The 23,001-nt window shown below is 38.5% G+C and overlaps 1 protein-coding gene across 1 annotated transcript; it reads left to right on the top strand.

The window, feature by feature from the left end:
* The first annotated feature begins 65 nt into the window (after positions 1-65).
* LOC122830519 (nuclear factor 7, ovary-like) lies at positions 66-4,378 on the top strand. Its single transcript, XM_044115876.1, has 2 exons — positions 66-870; positions 2,757-4,378. The coding sequence occupies exons 1-2, from the start codon at positions 613-615 to the stop codon at positions 3,999-4,001; spliced, it is 1,503 nt and encodes a 500-aa protein (XP_043971811.1). The 5' UTR covers positions 66-612; the 3' UTR covers positions 4,002-4,378.
* Positions 4,379-23,001: the final 18,623 nt, after the last annotated feature.

Raw genomic sequence — 23,001 nt, 5'->3', positions numbered from 1 at the left:
CCTCTCAGAAATACATTTGATGAACCCATGTATACTGCATAACTAAACAATTTGAATCATTAATTTATGAAATAATGAACTTAATGCTATAACAAAAATTTAATTGAAAGCAATAGTATAATCATTTTTTCCAGGCCTGTTTCATGAATATATGTTGTTTTTAAAAATATTTCTGTTGAACCTTTGTCACATTCAAGCTATTTCTGTGACCATTGTGGGTTTTTCTTCCACTAACTGAGGGATACCAACAATTCTGTTCATGTGTGTATATCCCCGATTGTGAAAGTAAGAACTTTAGCCTGAATGAAAATGCACTGAATCATTCTAGTATGTTAAAAAAAGATTTAGGATGTCCTGAACAAAACTTTTCAGGAGTAACAAAATCACAAATATGTTTCATTAATAGCAAATCAGGCATCTCTACAGACCCTGACTGATCCATGTTGTGCTTTGGATGCTTTTCATCCCAATCGCTGTATCTGCAGGCCATGCCACATGGCATGACTCCAACACTCTTGCCTTATCACCACACTGGGTGTGGCGCTTTTAGAAACATGAACCAACAGATGAAGCCTCTGGCTGGCAGAACAGGTTCAGAGGAAAACAGCAGCCATGGCGTCTGTTTCGTACTCAGAGGAACTGACTTGTTCTGTCTGTCTGACCATCTTCACCGATCCAGTCAACCTTCCCTGTGGACACTCCTTCTGCAGGCAGTGCATTTCAGAGGTGCTAACCACACAGCAGCACTGTCCACAGTGTGGGGCAGCTGCAGCACTGGAGGCAGCAAGCCTCCCAACAAGCCTCGTTCTGAAGACCCTGGCTGAGAAAGCCAAGGCGAAAACGGACGAAGAGAAACGTCTGACAGCAGAGGTATGGCTACGTGTGGAATCGTCTTCTAAAGGGAAACTGGTGAACTCTGATACATTTAATTTAAATAGCCTGTACCACTGAGCATTTCATGACTTAAATTTTTATACAGCTGGATGGCAACATGGACAGGTTGCAAAAACAAAACAAAAAAATAATATATTAGCTGTGGGTCACAAAAATTAACTATATAAGGGTAGATGACTCACCTTTTTTTTTTCTTTTTACATAATTTCAAAAAGACACCTGAATATTACACAATATGCAACAAAATGGTAATTGTTATACAGACTTGTTAAAATAAATGATAATAATTGGAAAATCTTTGAATATGTACCCTTTAATTGTCTAGTCTATAAAATAACTAAGCAACAACTTTTGGTTCTTATCTTTGTGAACATGGACTGGTCTGGGTTTGTGTACAGATGGAAGCCAGAGATTACCCAGCATGCACTTCAACTTACAAGAGAAAAATTTTTAGTTAATGACGTAAAAACTAATCTTTGATAAAAACAGAAACACAAAAGGAGGTGAAAAACATTTCATGTGTGTTTTTAAAAGGAAATGATGGTGAAGACGCTCAATAATTACAAGCTGATGTTGAAAATGAAACTGGGACCGAAAAGGTTAAATTTGTATGAATAATCATTCCTTAAAAAAGGTGTTTGTATGAGAATAGTTTCTTTTAAAGATGCATAGAGAATAAAAAAGGACAGTATATCTAAATTTAATGTTTTTTTAATGTAAATTCAGATATAACTTTGTAAGTTTAAAATATTAATGTTCAATATTGAGTTTAAAAAACCCTTAATGGGAATAATTTGAGTCATAAAGCAAATAATGAATATTAAATGTGAAATCCTGTCCAATGTCAAAAATATCAAAGGATTCAGGCAGTCAGATTGAAGAACTTACTACTCATAAGACAATCAGCATGTAAAATAATAACAGAAATTATATAAACCTTAATTTTAGTGAACTCTAAATTTCATATTACTAATATGAAATTAACATTAATAATTGACAATTAAACCAGGTTTGTTCTGGTTTAATTGTCGATCTCATGCTGGTTTAGAAGTTGGTAACTAACACGTAAGTGAAACAAGAAGTTTATATACATTGTATTAAAAATGCATATACGTTTTTCTTGCATTATATTTTGCATTACTTCATATCATAAACATTATTTCTGTTCTCTAAATGCAAGTTTAATGAGAGAAATAAGTTTTGTGTATGTATTGTTCACTTGTGTTAAACGTTCAGAGGTTTCAGAAGTAACAATACCTGCAGGAGTCAAGAAAACATGAATGTAAGAAAACATGAATCAATCTGATTATTTTCACAAATCTAGTCTGTAACCAAATACATGTTAGATTTGTGAGATCAGAGAATTAAGGACAGGCTGGGAAGATTTAAAAAATAGAATTATGAGAATAATATTATCAGAATAAAGTCATAATATTACAACTTTATTCTCAAAATATCATGACATCATTCTCTTATTATTATGATTTTATTCTTGTTTTGTTTACTTTATTCTTGTAATTGGCTTCACAAAAACACCTAATACAATGACTTTACGCTCAACAAACTATGACTTTATTTCATATTATTTTCTTAGTATGGCCCTAATACTCCATTGTTCTAGACAACATTTTATTATTTATTTAGTGTCTAGATTTTTATCTGAAGCCATTATATGACATTTATATCCTGAAGGGACTGACCTTGTGATGGACGGCAGACCTGACCAGGATGTAACTCTAATCCTGCATAGGCTCATAATAATATTATGACAGTAATAATATGTTCTCCCTCCACTTATGCTTGTTTTTGAAAATCCAATATAACCAACCAAACACTCAAATGTCACAATGCGTGTCTTCCAGGTGGCTGGACTCTGTCCTGAACACGAGGAGAAGCTGAAGTTATTCTGCATCACAGACCAGCAGCTGGTTTGCATCATATGCAGAGACGGCGAGGAGCATGAAGGTCACCAGTTTAAACCAGTCAAAGAAGCTGCTGCGACCCTCAGAAAACAGCTGGAGATGTTTGAACAAAGCACTGCCGACGATATTCATGCTGTAGAACGTCTCGCTGAGGCACAAAAGGACGAAATGTTTAAAACCAGAGAGAGATCTCAGCAGCTGCTGGCTCGGGTCGGCAAACAGTTTGAGGAGATGCGTCGGTTTCTGAGGAGGAGAGAAAATGAGATAAAGAGCGAGCTGAAGCGCAAGGAGGAAGACAACGTTGAGAAAATGAGAGAGACTTTCCAAGCTGTAGCCGTTGCTTTGTCTGAGAGCAGAGAGCTGAAGGAAAAAGTCTCCTCGGTTCTGAAAATCACAGAATCGGAGAGCTTCTTAAAGAGCTGGACAGAGGGGAAGAGCAAGGGGGCGCTAGAGCATGTGTTCAGGCCCAGAGTGAATGAGCTCCAAGTGGTGGAGTCTTCTCTCTCACTGGGGCCGTATGAGAGCCACCTGCAGTTCTTCATGTGGAAGGAGATGCTGCAGGTGGTCCAGCCCCGGGCAGAGCTGCTGACGCTGAAAAGCAACAGTGAGGATGTGGTCGTTTCTGATGATGGGAGAAGTCTGTTCTGTAAACCCAAAACACACCAAGCCTTCGGATACTCCACCTATACACCATCTATATGTCTTGACTCTGGTTTAGGGAGGCAAAATAGGCATCAGAAATTAGGTTTTGTAACTGTACCCAGTTCTACACTTGGTGGGCGTCGTTACTACAACCAAAACCCTTCTGGCACTGAAGCCACAGTAAACTTACAAACTGCATCCAGTGTCAGTGAGTTCGGAGCCGGGCAGCATTACTGGGAAATTGAGGTTGGGAGCAGAAACTATTGGGAACTGGGGGTAATGCATAATCTCCTGAAATACGATGGAGTAAAATATGCCGCATGTGGCCCAAATGTCTCCACAGAGCTGGAGTTTGGAAACAGACCCAGAAAGATTGGGGTTTACTTTAACTGCTCTTCTAAAGAGCTCTCCTTCTATGACGCAGACACCATGACACACATCCACTCTGTGAGCGCTGTCTTTGTGACCACGCCAGTGTCCGCACAGATTAACATCCAACACAAGGAGCCGGATCATAGTCCAGTCACTGTCTGCTGGTACTGAGCAGCACTTCCAGTGATTTCTGCTGGAAATCACTGGAGGTTGAGCTGAACAGTACAGAACTGGATCAAATATGACTTAGACTTATACAAACTTTGTTTGTTGTGAAATATTGTCATCTAGAAAGAAGGGGTGTTTGAGATCTGCTTGTAAAAAAATATTTCCCCACAGCCATGCATACTTGTCTCAACAGATGTGTAATGTGCAGACAGGCTTTTGTAAATAATAATGCAATAGAAAATATGTCAGATGTGTTTGATTCTTACTGAGATTTGGAGAGAGAGAAAATATAAAATGATTGTCTTCACAAGCTGAGAGTCAGTTGAAATGGTTTTTATTTCTTTCATTATTTCATCTTTCATGCAGCGTTTTATTGTTAAGAAAAAACAAAAGAAAAAAAAATCATCTGAGCTTTAGGCTAAATTTATTATCTGTTGATGAAAAAGTACCACTGAATTGTGAATCTTTCTGGATTATATATTTTTTTTGCATGAAATTTTTGTAAGCAGCATGAAGTTATTTTCTGCCCTCATGATTATTGCTAGAAACTTTTTTTCCCCACTTGCCTTCAACATTTTTGAGATTACAAAAGGAAAATAGATTACTAAAGTGTTTATTGAAGTCATGATGTCACTCTACCAAAATGCTTAAAAAAAACCAGTTTGAAACACAGAACAGAAGTAAAAGATTTGATGTACATTTTTTAAAACTTGATGAGATTTTGTCTCTGGATGCATTTATCTTGCTGTCCAAAAAATCATCATTTGACATTGAGACAAACATAATGTCTTAGAAGAATATGTTTGAACTTTCTCTGAACATGTTCTGCGTCTTCTTCTCTGTAAACAAATGAATAAATTTGCTCACATATTATCACATGTTTGGTCTGCTTTGTTTTTTTTTTCCCTGAAACTCATATCAGATATTTACTATAAATACGTAACCATAATATTTCATTGCAAGAATAATTGTTACTTATTTTATTTTATTACTTGGATATATTGGGATTCTTTTAATTTGACTTATTAGTAATTTAATAAATTTATGACCTGTTATTTTAAAACTCACTCCTGGAAAAAATGTTCTATAGTTTCTTCTTTGTCAAAATGTGGTTTCACTGATGTTTCTTGACTCTGGTGTTGGTAGTTGGTTTTATGCTTGTTTTGCTGGAGGAATGCCTCCTGCTTAAACTCTGTCCACAACTCATGTTTTTAAAACCCAAAAATAACTAAAATTATCAAGATGTATTTAATAATCCCATTAAAAAAAAAAAAAAAAACAGTGACTGTGCAATTTTTTCTTATTCTCATTTGTTGTTTCTAACATGATTCAACAATTTAACAAAGACAACACAGTCACATAAAAAGCATGGCATGAAAATGTTCTACATGAAAGCTGGTGGTTACAGGTTTGCCACCAGGGGGCAGCAGGATACAATATATGTTTACAGCTGTGTGACTAAAAACAATGAAACAAAGTACTACCATCTGACATTACCTTCTAAATAATAGGAAAAAAGAACATCTTTGTGCTGCTTATTCAGAAAAATATTAGCCTGAGATTTTTAAGAGTGCAATAATCATTCATGTCAGCATTATCAAAATCATTTTGGTCAGTTCGTTAATCTGGTGGATTCATCCCCTGCCCCATGATGGGCTGGCCCCCTTCACACCAGCAGGGTGTACTCTGTGTGGTGAAGTACTGGGTGGAGTACAGGTAGACCAAAACCAATGATCCCTGTAGATCGACATGATACTAAAGGACCATCAAGATGCAGCAGTGAAGAAACAGATCACATCACAGGAGCTGGATGCTACAATCATGACGAGGCTGTGGCCAAATCATGAAGTAAAAATGAACAGTCTGTCTTGAAAATCTCAAAGGCCAGGAAATGTGACACCGCCCTCAGCCAAAACCCAAATATGTAGCCATAACCAGAAACAACTAACTCTATGAATGTTTTGTGCAGTGATACAGTGATTCATGGTGTATTACCTTCAGTCTAGAGAAGCCTGGTAGGAAGATGATGTGCTTTTAGTTGACTTTTTTATGTGGAATTAAACTCTAGTGAATTAAAATGGGACCATCTATGTTCTGGTTGATTGTCTTCCTGTCTGAAGGCATCTAAACTGTCTACATTAGACTGTGGTCACCACTAAAAACAGATGGTATACAACCATATTTACAAAAATATTGTAAAAAATACAAGAATATTGTAAATATAGTTTACAATATTTTCTGTCTCGTTATGGTTACGTGTTCATGCTCAATAGAAAACGAGACGTTTCTACAAAAGTCCTGTTAGGCGAATCTTAGGCCGTTGGCATAGAGGACCTGCTGCCATTTCAAATCCAGTTCAATATGAAAAAAGTCAACTAAAACCACCTCATCTTCCTACCAGACTTCTCTAAACTGTAAATGGGTGAAGGAAGGTAGAAAAAGTCTCTCCCTTGGTCAGCAACAGTGGCGATGCAGGAAACCTTTGCTATTTGTTGAAAATTGCTGCTTTCAGGGATATTGTTAACATTTTTCAAAAACATGCAGATCTATTTAAATTTTAACACTTATAGCCATGTTTTACTGTATGAGGAAGATTTGCATACTGTCTTACTAGTAAAAGAGTCTTAACCACACAAACATACAAGCGTTGATGAAATAAAAGTTCTTTATATATTTTCTATTTTAAAAAGTTGTATTAGAAACCACCTCAGGCGGAAAGATCAGCTTTTTCTTTCATCAAACATGAACTAAAGTGTATTCAGACCCTTTTCAAAATCCCACTTTGTGCTGGAGATGATCAGGCATAGATCCTGCTCTGTGTGTGTGTCGTGGTCTCATTGTACCTCCAAGTAAGCTACTGCATTTGTTCAGCAAGAAACCGCTGCCTGGTTAACCCTGATTAATACCACTGAAGAGTTATCTATGGTTTGGGCTGCGTGGTGCATGGTCCACCGTTGTGAACCTGCATGATATCTTCATTAATCAAAGCTAGGGCCGCTGTCTAGTTAGCATTCATCATAGACCGTATTATGATATTCAGATGATTCAGTGCGGAACAGTGTGTGTGTGTGTGTGTGCTGAGCTGGCTTGGACAGAAAGGGAGTGAGGGCTGAAAGGGTTCGAGAAATCAATGCATGCTGAGGGGAAAGGCTGTTCTCAGCAATAAGAGGTCCTGAGCTCAGTAATCGAGTCTTTCTTTGCAGAATTAATGAGAGAGCGTTTTTTTTTTGTTTTTTGTTTTTGTGCTGTACAGATATCTATTGAAATCCACCCAAACACTGACCTGACCACGGAGGAGACGGAGATGCAGGGCAACAGGGGCTGAAGGCGGAACGGGAAAGGTCAAATGCCAACACATGCAGGCACACACTAACAGATCTATAGGACAGGTTTAAAATGGATAGGTGGAGACAGTTGGGGCTGCTGCTCCTCGTGTGATTACTGAAGGAAACTTAACCTACAGAGACCTTACACTTCAAAACAACCAACAGTTGTATGAAGGTATGTCCATTTTGAATGTGATTGGGTGATTGTGACTCTAATGCACTTTGAGAGTTCAGCATGACTAGAAAAGTGCTATATGACTAAAATGTTTTTAAAACCACGTTTACAGCGTCAATCATGGATGGAAACAAGTGGAGTGGAGACACAGCAGTGAAGCTGACCACAAAAAGACAGCAGACTTTAATTCTTAAGGAAGTGTTGGTCTTTGAGTGTTTGCAGCAATCTTGCAGGTCTTCCATGAGTCTCTAGGGGAGAGAGCAGCATCATGGCCTGTTGAGGTAGCAGCATGAAGGATAGAAAGTGGAAAATTACTTCCTACTTTTGTCCAAAAACAAATGTCCTTGGTGTTTTAATCTACTCCTCTTGGTCTTTGTTGTTTGCTTTGACATTGGCAACAATCACTCGTAAAATCTTGGCCAAGCCTGAACAGAGTTGGCAGTGGAAGGATTTTCTGTACCTCCAGAAACTGCAAGAGTTTATGTCGCTCAAGCACAGAGTGCAAAAAGAGCCTCCCCTGCAATCCACTTACACTAGAACTTTGCATATCTAAACCAAGTAAAGCAGATACACACTTTTCTTTACTGCTATTAGTAATGAAGTACTTTTAAAAAGAGGCCTTGTTGGAACATATACTGCCCGCTTTCAAGGAAACACACACCCACATTGTAGGAATCAGTCATCACACTGAATCAAACACTTTGTCTTTACTGCTGCAGTTTTATTGTAACAGTTGGAAGTCCACTCAGGTTATTGCTCTGTCTCTGTGAGGAGGAGCTGAGGAGGAGGCTGGGGAAATCTTTACAGTATTCCTTTATGAGCAGCAGGCACTCATGTGCATTACATGGTGTGGATAATGTGCCATGTAAAATGAAGGATTGCTTACAGCCGAGTGATGTAATGCCTCACAAATAATCCTGTTTGGTCCTGACAGATATCACAATCTGAATCCGTCCCAGGCATCCATCTGCTTTATTGGCCGGCTGTTGGAGGAAAAGACGTGTGTGATAATATTGACAGTATTAAAGTGAGATGCTATATTTTTAGCGGGTAAGTGGAACAGAGGGGAGGCGGTGGGGGCAAAGTCATTTTTACACCATGACAAGTCCCAGACTTGATTGGTTCTGATGGCCGGGCATCTTTCAAGCTGATGTGCTGAGCTGGTGATGACAATTCACACAGGCTTGCACTTTTCTACGTCGAACACTAGAGGACCCACTCAGCTCTCGTAGATTCTTCTTCTCAGTCTGTCAACCCCGGAGTATGAGATATTAGTTGCGCCTGTGGAAACTGCAAACGATTTCTCCCTGTTGTAGTAATTAAAAAGCTATTACTCAGAGAAAATCAGAGGGTGCGCCATGTATTTGTGTGAGCTGTTTGTATCACTGCTTTACACAGTTGACTGTTAACTGGGACCGAATATTATTGTTTTATCATTGATCTTGGTGACAGACAACAGGAGGGGAATGGTGAGCGGAGACGATTGACTGTTTGGTGAACTGGAAACAAAGCAAAAAGTTGGAGCAGTTTTCCCTATCTGTGTCTTGGCTGTTTCAAGAACCAACTATTTCAAATATACTATTTACATTTCTTAAAAGTAGATTATGTTATCAGTCAATCACTCAAAGTTTAATAGAGTTTCAGATGTAAAATGCCTGGAAAAAAACGTTAAGAAGTTTTTTAAAAATGACTTAAAGCTAAATGTTGATTTGTTGTTGATTTGTACTCAGTGTATAGTGGGGAAAATTATTACCGATTCCTTGTGGATTGTTCATTGATGAAGAGCTCACCTGTCTCTGATTGTTAAGGTGGCTTCATTCTAATGTTAAGAGAAAAAATATGAACCAAACATCCAGGAAAAAAAAAAACTAAAAAAACACCCATAATTTGGTTATCCTGTCACTGATTGATATCAGTAGTAGAAAGCAAGACAGCAGGTGAGACTTTGTGGTTAACCTGTTTTTAAGATGGTATTAGACAGTTCTATTACTCAGAAATGTTTCCTGACCAAAATCTTTTTACAGGTCTGGAGACTGGCTTATGCTTCATTTTAAGATTCACTGAGGGCTCATACACATGCAGCTGGGAAAACAAATATACATTTTTATGCGTTTTGACCTCTTTCAAAACCTCCCTTTAATGTCACAAAAAACGATTATTTATAAAAACATAAATCCGAGTGGAGATTTGAGAAAACACACTTTTTGCATTTGCGTGTGTACATGGATATTTTGGGTCCCCCGCATTGCAGTCAGCCACAGACAATGCACTAACATATCCACATACTTCCTTTGGACTCAATCCGAGCTTCTTAACCTCTGCAGAAACTTCACCTCAGATGTCCACTCACTCAGGTACCACAGCGCCTCCTGGCTGCTTCCTGAGACTCTGACAGCAATTGCCTGGGGGGAAAATAGGTCCAGTGGCAGATTACAGGTTTTATCTTTATACTCGAGAGGCACAGCCAACTTGCCAAATGTCTGATGTGAGCTTTTTGGCAGGCAGGAATCAGACTGATGGATTACAGGTTTAACAGGCTTTAATGTCGGCGCACCGCGAACGAGATCAGGTATCAGACTCCTAATGAAGATGTCCTGGGATGAGCCCACCGAGACAGACCTCATAGATGGGACATTGATCAAAAGCACCAGACTAAAGAGACACATTTACAGAGAATGGGCATGGCGACAGGACAGAGTGGAAGAATTCAATCAGTTGATTCAGGCCAACGACTTCATTCAGTTTGTAAGATATCTGCACGTGTGATCTGTCCCTATCCTCTCACTCTGCCTCTGTGTGTGTGCGGCAGAAAGTGGGATGTTGTCCTTAAACTTATTAGAGCAGGTGCAGTGCATTGAAAATCCATTCAGTGTTGCTGTCACAGCAATTCTCTTCCACTGAATTAAGAGGGGTCAATCCTACAAATCAAGAGATTACGCTGCAGGGAGATAGTGGCCTGACCGCTGAGTGGTGCACAGAAACGTGCAGGCTCACTGTTTGAATATGCACAACATGCAGGGTTGTAAGGAGACTATACATTCAAGAAAACAAAAATCACATCCACACCCAGGCATGTGAAACACACTCTGCAAGCCGCACACACAGAGTAAACCCTGTCTTGCGTGACCATGCGGTGGTTCCTCTTTACAGAGCTACTGGCAGCAGGAGATGTGGGCGCAATTGTGCTGAGTGGAACAATCTTGAGTTTGGGGACCTTGGCATTCATCACACACACATACACACACGCCCCCCCACACACACACACACGGGCGCACCCAGGCAGGCAAACGCTGCAGCAGCCCTGCGGCTGAGCCCGCTTTAATTATTACGTGGCTGGCTAATCAATAGTAAAGAAGCTAATCCTATTTCATCCCTTCATATTCATTTATGTTGGTGTCAGAGTTAAACTACCACTGATGCCATTAACGGGAAGGCGTACAGGGATCCAGGTGTGTGTGAGTGATCCTCTTTATTATTTTCTCTCTCTCTCTCTCAGCCTTGGTTCAGGAGTTCTCCACTCATCATCTGGGAAGAACTTCTTTCTTGAGAATTTTCAAGTGGATCTGGTTACTGTGGAAAAGTATTCAGCCTGTAGCTAAATGACCCATTGAGGACCCTACTGGAGTTCTGCACAATGACCTGCCTGAAATTAAATTGGGTTTTGTTCTTGCTGCCTCTAAACTAAACCAACATGCTCCACCCGTTTGTGTAAATGTCTGTTTCTGGTGCCATGATTGGCAGCAAGGGAATCTTATGAGATCTTGCAAAAGTTTGCTATGTTTTTGTCAGGACCCTGCAAACTTTACAATCCAAAATGTTTGCAAAGCTGCCAAATAAAACCCGCTTACAGATAAAAATGTTGCAAGACCTTCTGAATAAAGACAACTTAATGTTTTTGGTAAATTTCTACTGTAGGAAGTATTTTGCCATTTTTACAGAACCACCATTTTATTTCTGTTTTACTTTTGCAAAAACAATGAAACAAAATAAAAGGATGGATACATTTTCTTATACCAACTTGATACCAAGTGAAACTGAGGCAGTGTAATAAAAGTGTAATAAAAGTAAGAAATGCTGCCACCTCCAGGTGGGAGTGAGCAGTCACTTTTACCATATGTTCATTTTGTGGTACAATTTGCGTTAGCAAAAAAATGCAGACATCTGCTAAAAACTGATAAAAACATGTATTTGTTTCTATGCTTATATTTAAAAACATTAAGTATAAGCATAGAGGGGTTATAACCAGGGGTTATTTCAGACCCCTGGTCTGTGTGTGTAAAACCTTCTTAGGCAGTAGTGCGATTCATTTCTAGCCAGACGGATCAGTAATACTGATGTCCAACTGGGTAAAATAGATAGAGATACATAGATTAATGGTGTTAGAACTAAGTTAGAGTTGAAAATGTAAAAAAAAAAAATGTCTCTTCAGGTTTGAGTGGTCCAGTGTAAAGATCTTATCATATGGTTTTAAAATGAGCTGCATGACATCAAAACCATCAAAATACTCCTCCAAAAATGATCATCTACAATCAGATAAGTCGACTTTGTGCTTTTCTTGATGGTCACCGTCTCTCTCCATCATCTCAGCTCATTTTGCAGTCAAACTGTATTGCAGAAAGAGCCCCTCCTCCAGACTGCAGCATCTCTAAGGACCTCAGCACCGTCTGCCTCGGCTCCCCGTGCTCCCCATAATATTTCCTCAGTCACGTCTGATGAAGTCAGGGTTTCAATTTACTGTAGGCCGGGCCCACCATTGTGATGAAATACAGTGCTCAGCTGTCAACGGGGAAATTTTAATCTGAAGTAGCTTTGTCATAGACTTTCTCCGTGGGTTTTTAGTGTGAAATTGAATTGCTGTCGTTACTGCAGGCCGGGTGCTAACTACAAAGGGAATAATGAATGTTTAAACCAGTCATCCTTCTCCTTTTAGTCAGTGTGTTGTTGTCAGTTGAATGCGGTTATTTCCGAAGATGCAGACAACCTCTGTCACACTGGTTTCTCCTCAACAGGCAACAGGCAGTAGCCTGTTGTGGCAACAAGAGCAGAATTCACTGTTTGCTCATGCAACATAAAAACCTTACAAGACTATCATTTTATGTTTTAAACTACAAATACTTGAATGAACCCTTTTAGCCCTTGGCCAACATGTGTCCAGGCCATAACCTCTAAAGGGTAACCTTGTGTTTTCCAGCAGTGCGCTGGGTCAAAGGTCAAACTGTTGCTTTTCCTCTTCATATTTTACTAATGAGGCATTTTTACAAAAGAGGAAAACTTTTCAAGAATTGATTTTTTTTTTGTTGCATGTTTGTCACACTGATGTGTTTCAGAACATCAATCCCATTTCGATATCAATCAAAGATGTAAACACAAAATGTAGTTTTTAAATGAATATATTTATTATTAAGGGAGAAAAAAGTCCAAACGTACACAGCCCTGTGTGGAAAAATCAACGGCCCACCCTGTTAAATCACACCTGAGTTCACTTTCTCTAGACACTCATCCTTGATTACTGCCACTCCTGTTCCCAACCAAGACGTCATTTAAATCGGATCTGGACAACAAAGTGAAGAACACCAAAAGATCCTCAAACGCCAGACACCGTGCTGAGATCCAGGAAATTCAGGAACAAATGAAACAGAAAGTCAGCATCAGTCTGGAAAGAGTTACAGACGTTTCTAAAGCTGTGGGACTCAGTGAGAACTCATTGAGGAGGTCACAAAATACCCCACAACAAGATCCACAAGACCACAGGCCTCACTTGACTCAGTTAAGGTCAGAGGTCAGGCCTCCACCGTAAGAAAGAGACTGAGTAAAATTGGCCTGAAAGACCTGCTGAGCAAAAAGTAATTTTAAGTAATTTTCTCTAGGTTTTTCCAAAATACCTTGATGATCCCCATTACTTCTGGAAAAACATTCTGTGGACAAAAGTTGACCTCTTTGGAAGGTGTGTGTCCCGTTACATCTGGAGTAAAACTAACTCGCCATTTCCGGAAAAGATCATACCAGCAGTAAAACATGGTGGTGGTAGTGTGATGCTATGATAAATGGACCCATGAATTCTGCTGTTGACCAAATCATCCTGGATGTTCTTCTCCAGGATGATTCATCTCCTGGATTTGGATGTTGCAGGATTTGATCTCAAATGGACCTGGGTTCCGCTGCAGAATCAGTCTGTCGTTGCTCCCATGTTGCATTTGTTTCGTTGACCTTTCAGCAGTCGATCACAATGAGCATGCATGTAGCTACAGGGGAGAGGAAACTCTTCTGTAGCTGGGAAAAACTTCCAACAGAAGGCTGGACGCGAGTGTCGGTCTGCCATGGAGGTTTGAGAAGACGGAGCATACACACACATGAACAGGAAACAGAAATACTGATCCATGTCAACTTTCTATGTTAAAGACAAGTTAAAAAGTCAATAGCAGTATTAGCTCCTTTAGTGACTTCATTCAGGAGACAAAAGTCATTTTTCCAAGTCTATTCAATGCACAGTTAGTGGCGACAAGAACTTAACTAATAGCAATGTCAAGAAGAAAGAAAAAGCTGAACATTGTTAGAACAGTGGCCCACTGCAGCGTTCTGATTTGGCTTTCTGACTTGAGTTTTGTGTTTGTGGCCCAAGTTCTTCCCATGGAGTAAAATGCAGATAACAGCCATACTGATAGTTGGGTAGTTACAGATAATGTTGCCCCCAGAAGGCCTTTAAATAGATCACACTCATCACTGCTCCTAACTCCACCAGCCTCTTTACGTCGTGTTATCCTCCTGTTACTCCCAACTATCCACCCCAAAGTCTATAAAATTCTCCCTGTCATAACAGCAGAGGGATCTACAGATTGAGCACATAATATTTTACAGCAGGGGTTATTTGACTTTTCAACCTGTGACCCAAATAAGAAAATTATAGTCTAATCCTGAGGTCTGAGTTCATTAAAATATATTAGCTCTCATGACATCATGGGACCAACCTCCAGCTGCAGGCCTGGGACCTGTCCTTCCTCTGACGGCGAGCTTCAAAATCCATTTTAACAAGATACTTGGCTGGTTTTTATTTAGGTATAAAGCACATTATGAAGCTATAAAGCTTTATTTTATTAGATGACCATGTCAGGTTAGAATTAGGAATGAAAATCAAGCAAATCAGCAGCTAAGAGCTACTGTATGTGTCACTGGTTTAGTCAATGATGATGATAAGGTCTCACTAAACCTTTCACCTGCTCCATGGGTATAATTTCCATTTGCAGAAGTGATGAGTCTCATAAATGCTGGCTTGATAACTAACCCATCCTGATGCCAGAACCTGGCCTCATCACTTAGCTTCTAGCTAAATTCGGACTGTTCACATACAACTAGTGATGGGTCCAGCAACAGTGCATGCGTCAAGCCCATAGACAAAACCCCTACTGTATGTGTCACTGGTTTAGTCAATGAGGATGATAAGGTCTCACTACCTGCTCCATGGGTATAATTTCCATTTACAGAAGTGATGAGTCTCATAAATGCTGGCTTGATAACTAACTCATCCTGATGCCAGAACCTGGCCTCATCACTTAGCTTCTAGCTAAATTCGGACTGTTCACATACAACTAGTGATGGGTCCAGCTACAATTCATGCATCAAGCCCATAGACAAAACCCCGTGTCGGTGCGCGTATTGGTTTCAGCAAGTCATTTGATCGATACAGAAACTGTTTTATTTATTTATATTACTGTATTTATAAGGAAGCAAATCTATCAACGGGATGCATTTGCCAAAAGAATTCTTGATCTTTTAAGGTACAGCGTCAACTATGGAGCCTCAAGGCAAACGAAAGCTTTCGTAGTTTGGGACCATTTTGATCTGGCGTCAGAAAATAAGGCATCGGTTATCACTTCGTTGTTGTTTCATCCGGTTCTTTTCAGTTTCTACTTGATCTATTTGAATCCAAATTCAGCTGAAATTGACTCTTACTTTACTTTTATATTATGTTCTGCAGGCTAAGTGTAGCATATGTTTGACAGAACTGTCCTATTTAAATGAATCCACCTCCTCAATGCTGAGGCATTATAAGGTCAGACATGAGAATGAAGTCCCAGATACACCCAGGATAAACCCAGGTATGCAGCCATTCTACAAATTACTCAGGTGTTTTTTGAAAATTATTTTATATAAATGTATTATTCACTTCATATTTTTCTACAGCAGAAGTTGTGTCAAAAAAAACGTAACAAACTAAATTTCAAAATGTTGGAAAAAACTTATTTTTTTAAATAAAAATCTGTGAAAAAACAACAACAAAGCAGTCCACAAGCATCCTCACTCCAAACACATTCACTTAAATTTTCATCACTTGGTTCATGTTCACATTATTTATTGACTGTATCGAAGAATATCAAACATATTTTGAATTTAACTGAAGATATGACATAATGCAATATATAATATACTATAAAATACAATGACTTAAATCTTATTGTATAGACCAGGTCATCAAATCAATCTAACTACGTTGCCTGTAGGGATTTTTAATGTCCAGCAGGTGTCAGTATTCAGTGACAGAGTATCGACACAGTATCAATACAGTTTTGCTGTGGGTCGAAACGCTTCATGATGCCTCATTTACCCATCACTACATATAACCTCTTCCTGGAAACTGCTGGTATTTTCAGATGTTGATTGGGGGAAAATGTTCCACATTTAGATGACAACGCCAGACACCTTAAGTACGCTGTAGTTGCCTTGCTAAGCCACTATATGGCGCTGTGATTTTAGTGCTTTCATGCGCTTTTGACCCTTAGCTTCCACCGCATTGTAAACAGTAACCCACCTGTATCTGCAATGAACAAAGAGCTCATGTAACATATATTCCTTTTCACAAATGTTCTAAACTGAACAGGTTAAGTAGCATAATTTAGTTAGAAACTAAATACTAGGTTTGAAGCTTAATATTTAATTGCAAACTAAACATTTATCAATTAATCTATCAACCAAATTTTATTCGGATAGCACATTTCAGCAACAAGGCATTTCAAAGTGCTTTTGTGTATGCAACATAGAACTAACAATCAAAACATTACATTAAATAAAGTCACATCATTAAATGCGTAATTGATTACATTTCAAACACAACTCTAAACAGGTGAGTTTTTAGTCGAGATTTACCTAAATATTTAGTTTGCAACTAAATATCTAAACATTTATTTTCTAAAAATAGTTTGTTTGCAGTTATACATTTAGCCTAAAAATAAATATTATGTTTCCTGCATATTTAACAAAAATATTTAGCTTGCTAATAAAACATTTGGATTGCTAACTAAATATTATCTCTTAGCTTGTTATTTAAATATTTTGTTGGAGTTAAAGATTTAGCTTCAAACCAAATATTTAGTTTAATTAAATCCAGCCCAGCGAATCTTCATGCAACAATAGCTGAAGAAATATCTATATGTGCTGAAAAGAAAAAAGAAGGTGATCAGTGCCTTCCAAGCAGTCTGTAACGGTGGCGTTACAATTGTTTCAGCCCTCCAGTGGCAGTAAAACATTACCATTCCATGAGCGATGCGGCTGGTGGGGATAAAAGACATTCTGCTGCGCCTCGCCTCTGCCTGTAAATCCACTTGACGTATGTGCTTTTTCAAGCATCTTTGAACAGGACGTGCGTATACCTGTTCTGCAATGACTTTACCATAATGTGCAGTCATCATTAGGTAGGTGCTGAGCTACTGAAAGCTGCGTAATTTATTAGGTTTCACAATGGTGATTATTTCAGATTGAAATAGATCCTGAATTGTTCTGCTCTGTTGCTTGGTGTGAAATGAATAATGAGCCCGCATACTGGGGGTGGAGCAGCCTCAACGGACAGGCCAGAGTAATGAAGCCAAGGAGCCATAGTGGAGAGACAATGCTGCAGTGAATATGTACTTTACCTTGGCAATAACAGTGCGGTAAATTGAGTTATTGTCGAGGAGCATTTCCACAATAAATCGACCCTTGCAACGTTGGAAGAGGCCTCTTGTTCCTTTCACGCTTGAAAGAAAGATTGAATCAAAAAGAGTTGGCTTTGTTGTTTTTCCAGAAGAGATCATGCAGCTTTATTTTTGAGAATTTCACTGATTTAGTTCCGAGATTGGAAAGTAAAAAGAAAATTTTAAAAAGTGTTTGCAGTTCTCCCTCGCCTGAGGATTGCACATGTATGTGTGGTTACTGCTGCTGCTGCTGCTGCTGCTGCTGCTGCACCAGTGTCGCTGACATGCAGGGAGAACGCAGGGAAACAGGGAAAGTAATGGGCACAGATTCTTCAATTTAACTCTCTATCGATTTCTCTTGTCTCCACTTCGCCGGTGTCCCGGTCCATCTGCTGCAACAGACCTGACAGACAGAGAGAAACTGTGTCTCTCAGCTGTAGCTCCGAGAGGAAGGGATGAGTAAGAGGCGGAAAGTTGGTGTCAGCCTGTGTGCCTGCTTTCAACCTTCTGCTGGCTGCCAGCCATGTTATAACAAAGATGAGTAGCAGCAAGAGGATGCATTTTTAATGAAATTAAGGGATACTGTTCTTTGTGCTTTGAAAGGAGGAAATTTCTAATTATGTTTTGCTTCATTTTCCTTTAAAAAGATGAAACAGGATCTCCCACAGCCAGCTTTAATGCCACAGACTCATGTGGATGCTAAATGTTAGCAGTTTTCCCAGGTGATTCCATGATATAAGGGGAAGACAAGTGTTAAGGCCAAATCTCGTTTCCTTTTGTTACTCCAAAGCCGTTGGTGGTTGCCCCTAACCCTGGATGAATAGTTAGGATTTTTCGAAAGCGAGGTTTTGTAAAGTTATTATCAGCAATTGTTCTCTATAGATTGTCTTAGAACGATGTTATACCACAGCAAATTTGTAGAAAAGTAAATAAATCCTCCGACAATATCAGCTGCACGTCTTTGGGGTATTTCTCATGCTGAAACTGAAGCCCTCTGAGAAATAGTTCAAGCTCAGTTAAATTAGATGAAGTGTGTGCATGTGAACATTGATTTTTTTTTAAAGTTTTGCCACAGGATTTCAATTAGGTTTTGGTCTGGACCTTTAGTTGGTGTCGGGGGGTTCTAACACATTGGATAAGCTCTGACTTAAACCTTTCCATTTTAAGCTCTGGTTCTATGTTTGGGATAATGGAGCTGCTGGAAGTTGAGCTTTTCCCACAATCTCTCGATTTTTGCAGATTTTCTTCCAGGATTTCACTAATTTTAGCATCATCCATTTTTGTTTCAGCCACACAGTTTCTCAGTTTCTCTGTCCTGGCTTAAGAAAAGCATCATCATAGACTAATACATCAACTGCTGTGTTTTATGGTGAGGACGGTTGTTTTCAGGGTGATGTAGAAAGTCTTGCATGGAGACCAAACATTTGTCTTTGTCTGCAGTATTTACACTCTGTCCCCAACATGTTAGATGGTTTTGTTTCATTTATTTCAAGATATGAGCTTCAATGGTTTAGTAACTAAGCAATTATCATATTTATTTGCAGAAATTTGGTTTTTGGTTGTTTTGAAAGGTTGAATAAACACTCACTTTGAAGATGTTCTCCCAATACTAGGGTTAGGACTCAATCAATTTTTTTTAATCAAGTAAATAACATTTTAATAAAAACCATACATTGACAAAATATGAAAGATTTTCAATTTAAAACCCATTTTTGCTGCTAAACTATTGAATAAATAGTCATAGAAGCTCAACAGTGAAGATATTTACTGTTTTTGATTTGTTATTTAGGCTAGTCAAACATTGGATTGGTGCAAAGGGCTTTTAAATGATCATTTGTGGAAGTTCTTTCAAAATATACTTCAGGATTGTGGACTGTGGGCGCTGACATTAGCGTTGGGGACGTCTGTGCTGCTGCTACTTGTTTTGCTCAGACTTGAACAGAGAAGAAAAAAGGCTGGACCGAATCAATGCGGGCCATTCCGGTTTGTCTCTAGTTTTTCAGGATTTTACGTCATTCAATTCATTAAAGAATTAATGAAGAATAGCTTGCTTGCCCAAACAGTCCATTATACAAAGAAATTGACGTCTCCTCCTCAATGGACGTTAAACCAGTATATGTGGAAGAGGAGTTGAACAAACACAATGGTTGTTTCCATTGATCTGGAGAGCACTGAGTTAACTCACTAGACATGTTCATTTGTCTTTTAGTTTGCACAAAGCAGCAAGTTCTATCCTCACACTCAGTCACTCAATCACACATCCTTGACACGGTTTTTCAAAAACGTTGGTCATTCATTAAGTTTATTTATTTATTAAGCTGGATGTGACGGCTTTATTCAGAGTGTCCTTTATTCTTACCAAAAATGTAAGTAAGTAGATTTTACAACTTACATGTAATGTAATTTAAGTTTGTCAACCCTGTGTCCTCTCTGTCCGTGTGTTGGGAGGTCAGGCTGATTGTCCAAGTGCTGCTGTGAGCTAAGAGCTGGCAAAAGGCACATCAGCTGCACAGTACTGCTACGTTAACTGGAGAATACTTCACAATCCTTTTTCAATCAGCACACACACACCCTGGTTCCATAACATTTCATTTCTATTTTACTATCACATAAATGTAAGGATGTGGAGGAATAATGAATATTGAAGTTCTATTCAGATCTAATTAAATACAGCCAAAGTTAATCCTAGTTATAGTAGCACAATTAAATTAGGCTGATCATGTAATGTCATGCAGGAATAAGTTACCTATCTAGGAAAGTGCATCAGGTTGTTACTTTATCAACAATTCTTTGTCCCATGCAAGTCTGTGCTGATGGTGGAGATGAAATACTTTTTTCTTTATTTTTTTTTTTTTACAAGGAAGACCCTCCAGACCAACCAGGCTTAATATGAGCACACATCTGTTCTCAGCAACAAGCACCTGAGAGAAGAAAAAGGACAACATAGCAGATCCAGGAGAATTTCTGTGGTGAATATCACACAAACACAATGTTGGGTTCTGCATGGGAGTGTTTTCTCTACATTTACAGGGTGGCAGGCTGACGGGATCCAGCTGCAGCTCATCAACACCAATCAGCGAAGGCCTTAAAGGGGAGCAGCTACCCTGAGACAGATGCCAGACAGTAGGAGTCAAAGACGAGGAGGTTGGAGAGTGAACGGAACAAACAAGGCGGTAGGATTTGAATTTTGGCGGTTAGCATAAACTGTACATTGACTGTAGCTACATGGCTTCTACATCAGGAGGAAATAGTGGGAATGAGATGGAGTGGATGATTTCTAGATCATCACGAATGAAAAGAACAATTAAGAAAAGACAAGAAAGAGCAAGAAGTTGGTCAGAAGAAAGTGAGACAAGAGCAGACATTAGCAAAAGAACAAAAACAAATGACAGGGCGAATTCAGATGAACAGAGTCAAGCTAATTTAGAAGCAGAATATAAAGTCGTGGTAGAATTCAAGCAAGAGGGGGGAGCTATACATCCCATAAAACTGACTAAAGCAATAGAGGCAGAAATAGGAAAAATAAAAATGGCTAGAATCATGAACAACAGAAGAGTGCTGATACATGCTAACAGCGAATCACAGCAACAAAAGATCATGAAAATGAAAAACCTAATGGGGGAAAGAGTTAGAACTCATATACCAGGATTGTTAGCGAGGCTAAGAGGAGTGATTTCAGGAGTTCCGCTGGAAATGACAATGGAAGATGTGAAAGCAGAAATCAAAGGAGGGAAAATAACTGATGCCACTAGGATTAAAAGTAAAAGAGACGGGGAACTTAAAGATACTATGGCAGTAATTTTACAGTTTGAAAATAGTATGCCTGGAAATATCCAGCTGGGTTACATGAACTATAGAGTTAGAGAGTATATCCCTAAACCCCTCCGCTGTTTCAAGTGTCAAAGAATGGGACACACTGCAAAGGAATGCAAAGGAAAAATCAGGTGTGCAAGATGTGGAGGTCCACATGAATATGGAAAATGTGAGAAAGATGCAAAAATCAAATGTTGTAATTGTGGAGGAGAACATAGTGCAGCTTATGGTGGATGTCAAATACAAAAGGAAGCTAGGGAAGCTCAAAGAGTTAAAATTACAGAAAGAATTTCATATGCTGAAGCCTTAAAAAGAGTAAAGAAAGACAGTAATAGAGGAATGGGAGAAACAGGTCAAAGAAACTCAGCTTGGAATATAAATCAAGTGCAGAACGGGCAGAGACAAATACTGGCTCCAAATCCAAATATCCAAAATGCATGCTTGCATAAATGTAGAGTGGATGAAGATACGATGGTGGTGAAAAAAGAAAACTGTAGCATTTATATGCCATATTGTTAATGTAACAGTGCAAATGAAGAAGAAAAGTGATAAAATAAAGGCAATAGTAACAGCAGCTGGAAGATTTTTAGATATGAAAGAAATACAAGCAGATCAAATACATACCATTCTAAGTGCCACTGAAACTACAGGAAATACACAGGACTAGGATCCAAGTGTTCTTTTTAATGGTTTTATATATACTTCAATGGAATGCTCGAAGCTTAATAGCCAATGGACAAGAATTTAAAAAGTATATTTATGAATTAGAAATAATCCCTGATATTATATGTATACAAGAAACATGGTTAAAACCAAATCTAGATTTTAAGATCCCTGGATATAACATGGAAAGACAGGATAGAAGTGATTGTAATGGAGGAGGATGTGCTACCTTAATTAAAGATGGAATAGCTTATAAGAAAATCCCAATGAATAATGAATTAGAATGTATTATTATAGAAATATTTAATGTAAGAAAATATGGTAATATTAAAATTATAAACTATTATAATCCATGTAAAAATCTCGATTGTAAAAAGCTTAAGGAAATGGCTGGGAAATTACATAGAAGAGAAGTATGGTGCGGTGATTTTAATGCTCATAATAGTCTCTGGGGCAGCAAAAAGACAGATCAAAATGGCAACATAATAGAAGAAATAATGGATGAAAGGTCACTAGTTTGTCTTAACAATGGAAAAGGTACCAGAGTTAATGTATATAAAAATACAACCTCATGTCTAGACATTACATTAGTATCTGACTGTCTTGTAGGATCATGTGAATGGAACGTCAACAGGAATCTACAATAGGGAGTGATCATTTTCCAGTAAGTACTATAATTAATGATAATATAAAGAGGCAAGAAGATGTCATAATCACAAGATGGTGCTTTAATAAAGCTGATTGGAAAAAATTTAAAGTAAAGTGTGAGGAAAGCAGACATTTGGTTACATTAAAAGGTAACATAGAAGAGTGTACAAGCCAGATAACAAAACATATTTTAAATGCTGCAAATTCAAGTATACCAAAAACAATAATAAAAGGGAAGAAAAAAGTAGTCCCTTGGTGGAATGATGAATGTACTAGAGCGATTAAAGATCGTAACAGGGCATTTAAAATACTGCAGAAAAATTTAACACTTGAAACTCTTATTAATTATAAAAAGAAAAGAGCAGTAGCTCGTAAAATTATTAAGGAAGCCAAAAAGAAAACGTGGAGAGAATATACTTCCTCAATAGGATCTGAAA

The sequence above is a fragment of the Gambusia affinis genome, linkage group LG01 (genome assembly GCF_019740435.1).
Source record: "Gambusia affinis linkage group LG01, SWU_Gaff_1.0, whole genome shotgun sequence".
In the NCBI taxonomy this organism is placed as follows: Eukaryota; Metazoa; Chordata; class Actinopteri; order Cyprinodontiformes; family Poeciliidae; genus Gambusia; species Gambusia affinis.
This window is presented reverse-complemented; position numbering and strand designations above follow the sequence as displayed.